Source organism: Aulonocara sp. 'chitande type north' Nkhata Bay, linkage group LG15 (assembly GCF_057382095.1).
Source record: "Aulonocara sp. 'chitande type north' Nkhata Bay isolate Kocher_YH1m ecotype deep benthic linkage group LG15, A_spYH_male_GT1.1, whole genome shotgun sequence".
NCBI lineage: Eukaryota > Metazoa > Chordata > Actinopteri > Cichliformes > Cichlidae > Aulonocara > Aulonocara sp. 'chitande type north' Nkhata Bay.
This window is the reverse complement of record NC_141358.1, coordinates 40,896,350-40,900,500: the sequence shown is the minus strand read 5'-3', so window position 1 is coordinate 40,900,500 and position 4,151 is coordinate 40,896,350. Positions and strand designations below refer to the sequence as shown.

The 4,151-nt window shown below is 46.0% G+C and overlaps 1 protein-coding gene across 1 annotated transcript; it reads left to right on the top strand.

The window, feature by feature from the left end:
• Positions 1-1,274: 1,274 nt before the first annotated feature.
• On the top strand, positions 1,275-4,151 carry LOC147313701 (uncharacterized). The gene has a single exon (XM_086263453.1). The coding sequence runs from the start codon at positions 2,310-2,312 to the stop codon at positions 3,870-3,872; it is 1,563 nt and encodes a 520-aa protein (XP_086119579.1). The 5' UTR covers positions 1,275-2,309; the 3' UTR covers positions 3,873-4,151.

Genomic DNA, 4,151 nt, shown 5'->3' with positions numbered 1-4,151 from the left:
AAAAACCTCGCTTTGCGCGACACAATAACGTGGACGGTAGAGGCAGACACAGCATTTACTAACCTAAAGGTGGCTTTACAAACAAATGTAGTCCTGGCCCTGCCTGATTATGACAAGCCTTTCGTGCTGCATGTTGATGGGGGGGCCGGCTACATGAAGGCAGTTCTGACACAGGCTTTTGGTGACAAACAGCGCCCTTTAGCATTCTACTCGTGTAAGTTAGACGCTGTAGTTTCGGGCCTGCCGACTTGCGTCCAAAGCTGTGCAGCGGCCACAGAAGCAGTAAAGAAGTCAGCAGACATTGTCTTAGGGCACAAACTAGTTGTCAAGGTCCCGCATGCTGTCACATCTATACTGCTGCAAGCCAATCTCTCTTACCTGACTCATGCCAGACAGCTATCGTATGTAGGCATTTTACTATCACAGTCTCACATCACACTGGAAAAATGTGGCACACTGAATCCAGGGACTCTAGTGAGCACACCAGCTGATGGAGATGTGCACAACTGCCATGCAGATTTAGACAAAGACACCAAACCCCGCCCTGACATCCATGCTGAGCCACAAGCTGGTTTTAGTGATGTCTTTGTGGACGGATCGGCCTCTAAAGACAACACAGGCCGTAATTGTGTAGGTTACGCAGTAACCACAGACAGTAGAATAATAGAAGCAAAACCACTTTCTTCTTCATATTCTGCACAGAGCGCTGAGCTGATAGCTGTTATTCGTGCATGTGAAATACACAAAGATAAACAAATAAACGTTTATACAGACAGCCAGTATGTTTTCTCTGCTGTGCATCATTTTGCAAAGCTCTGGCAAAACAGAGGAATGATTACATCAACCGGTAAACCAGTCCAGCATGGCAGCCTCTTACAACGACTGCTGACTGTAATAAATTTACCACAACAACTCGCATTGTGTAAATGTGCAGCACACAAAACTGATAGCTCTTTTATTACTACAGGCAACAATTTTGCTGACAGTGCCGCAAAACAGGCGGCACAAAAGACAAACATGACACTAATGGCAGTAAACACGCATCAGATTCCACTGGATGTGTTGCAAAGTGAACAAAAAGCAGCAAGCACAGCAGAGCAGGCAAAATGGCTAAAACACGGTGCAGTTCTGACAAACGATTTAATGATGTGTTATGGCAAGCCAGTGTTGCCAAAATCGCTCCACAAGATGGCGGCATTAGTGACTCATGGCTGTACGCATTTGTCATCGGGGGGAATGACCTGTATTGTCAACTCTCATTTCTACACTGTAAATTCTACACAATACTCTCATTTCTACACTGTAAATTTTGAAACTTCAGCAAAACAATTTGTCAGAACGTGCATGACGTGTCAAAAATATAATGCTCAAGGTAACCTGCGACCAAGAAGAGGCCGTTTTCCAACTCCGCCTCATCCTTTTCACACAATTCATATGGATTTTATTGAACTAAGCGAATGTCAAGGGTCAAAATACGCCCTAGTGGTTATAGACGTGTTCTCAAAGTGGCCGGAAATCTATCCAGTGAAAAAGGCAGATGCAATTTCAGTAGCAAAGTGCCTGTGCAATCACTTCATACCCACATATGGCATTCCAGCTTTGATACGATCAGACAACGGCACTCATTTTGTAAATGATGTCATCACTAAGGTCTCTGAAGCACTCGGTTTCAGCATAAAACACCATTGTGCTTATCACCCTCAGAGCGCAGGCCTTGTAGAGAGAACTATAGCACTATAGAGCACTATAAAACAAAGGCTCAGGAAATGCATGGCAGAAACAGGAAGGCCGTGGCCTGAATGTTTGGGTTTAGTGAAGATGTGGATGCGCTTAACACAAGGCTCCCATAAACTAACTCCATTTGAAATCATTCATGGCAGGCCGTTTCCACTGCCTATTACCAGTCAACCAATAGACAAAGCAATCAGAGAAAACACATTAGCAGAATGGATGTCTAAGCTGTTAGAAAACAAAGAGATCATTGTACATAATCAACAACCTGATGATGTTTCTCCAGTGTCTTGCAGACTAAAGCCCGGTGACTGGGTTCTGATCAAGGTGCTCCAAAGGAAAAACTGGAGCACACCCAGGTGGGAGGGGCCATACCAAGTCCTCCTCACTACCCCGACCGCTTGCAAAATTGCGGAACGACCATCCTGGGTCCATCAGAGTCACTGCAGGCGAGTCAGTGAAGCCATCTAAACACAGCTGACGGCAGGCTTGCCTACTTGTTGTGATCTCGCCCGGTGGAGGGGTCAGCTTTCCTGGCCGGGGGGTCTACTCGCGACAGGAGGGTGTGTTCCGTCGTCATGAGGTGGTGGCTCTTATCAACTGCAGCGGCCCTGACCATGGCCGGGCTCCTCACCTTTGTTTCCGTGAGGGAGAACAAGTCACGCTATATGGAGAAAAGGCAGACACTGTATGACAAAGGAAAGTACACCAAGTTTCCCCATGGATACGCCACTAACTTCTGGTGGCAGTTTATGAACACTACAGCTCATTTGAATAACAAAACTGACTGCTATGCATGTACCCATATGCCCCTATCCTCACAGACGTCTGGCCTGTGGCCGTACAGCATACCTGAAGATCGCAGTTGGTGTCTGTTGGGCCTGGCAACACATCCAGGCTACGGTACTCTTTGGTCCAAAGCCAACTACAGCATCCCAGCAAAAGCAACCTGGAGGTCATCATCACTCACAAATGTGAACTGTTCCGGACAGACATACCTACTGACCTGGCCCCAAGTCTCAGACCCACTGCCTGATGTAATTCTACTGAACAAACTGAACGCATCACAACTGCCAGTATGTGTGATGAACAATGGATCGCGGGCAGTGGGGGAGCTGCCTACTCACCTATGTAAGTCCATATACACTTTCTGCCCACCAAGGAACGAGAGGAAGTGTATGACCTGTTCAATCAACGCCACCTGTGCCAGTAACACGACGCTGATGGGCCTAAACTGTCGCTCCGACTACAGCTACCGAATGATACTACAAACAAAGACTCAGTACCAGACAGGATGTGCACGGACGGCACCCAGCAGCAGAGGAACCAGAGTTTTGGCTGACTGGTACTTCCTATGTGGCAACAAGGCTTATCTGTCACTCCCTGAAGGTTGGGGAGGTCTGTGCGCCCTGGTGGAATTATCAGATCACGTTTTCTTCATGCAAAGTGTTGCACATCACCCAAGCAGCCGGCAGAGACGTGAAGTGGACATCGCCTCCCCCAATTCTTTCGGCATTACCGTGGACACTGGAGTGCCGGGAGAGTTTCGCATCTGGGGAGGAGGAGTGAAATTCTTACAGAGCTTGATCCCCGGCATTGGAGTTGCCGAGGTGCGAGATCATGTGGAAATCAACCGATATGCTCTGCTACGACACATCAACTTGACTAAGACCCTGGGAACCGCCTTAGCAGGAGAACAGCAGGCCATCAGAACGATGGTGCTGCAGAACAGACTGACACTAGACCTGCTAACAGCATCACAAGGAGGAGTTTGCAAGCTGATCGGGGAAACATGTTGCACTTTTATCCCTGATGGATACGAAACTGGAGGAGACATTTATGAAGCTTTGCAGAATTTGACCGCTCTGCAAAAATATGTCACTGAACACACACCTGGAGCAGCTACAGCACAAAGCTGGCTGGACTGGCTGTTCAGCGGTTCATGGCTGGCTGCTGTAGCAAAGCCATTTTTCCTTCTAGGTCTCATCATGATAGCACTGCTCATATTAGTGTTGTGTGTGTTGCCATGCCTAAGAGTAATGATTTCACAGATGATAACAACTACAATGACTGCTTATGTTGCCGTGCCTGAAGAAGAACAACATCCCGTTGCAATTCTGTTAGAGGAGAACTTGTACTAGCTGCTAATAAATGACGTGGTGATTAAAAATGACTTGTCAAGTGATCATGCACTGATTAACACATTAGTAGGTTATGCAAGTTTTCATGCTTTTATTTTTTGAAGTCTTGACTTTTAAACATAAAGTTTTTCATTTTAAATATAACGTTTTCATGCTTTTATTTTATTTTTTTGAAGTCTTCAGTTTTAAACATAAAGTTTCCATTTTAAATATGAAGTTTTCATTATTTTACACATAAAGTTTTCAATTTAAGGTTTGCATCATTTTAAGTATAAGGTT

What these genes read in the sequence shown, in the direction of transcription:
- LOC147313701 (XM_086263453.1), top strand. Translation starts at nt 2,310, where the DNA reads ATGAGGTGGTGGCTCTTATCAACTGCAGCGGCCCTGACCATGGCCGGG.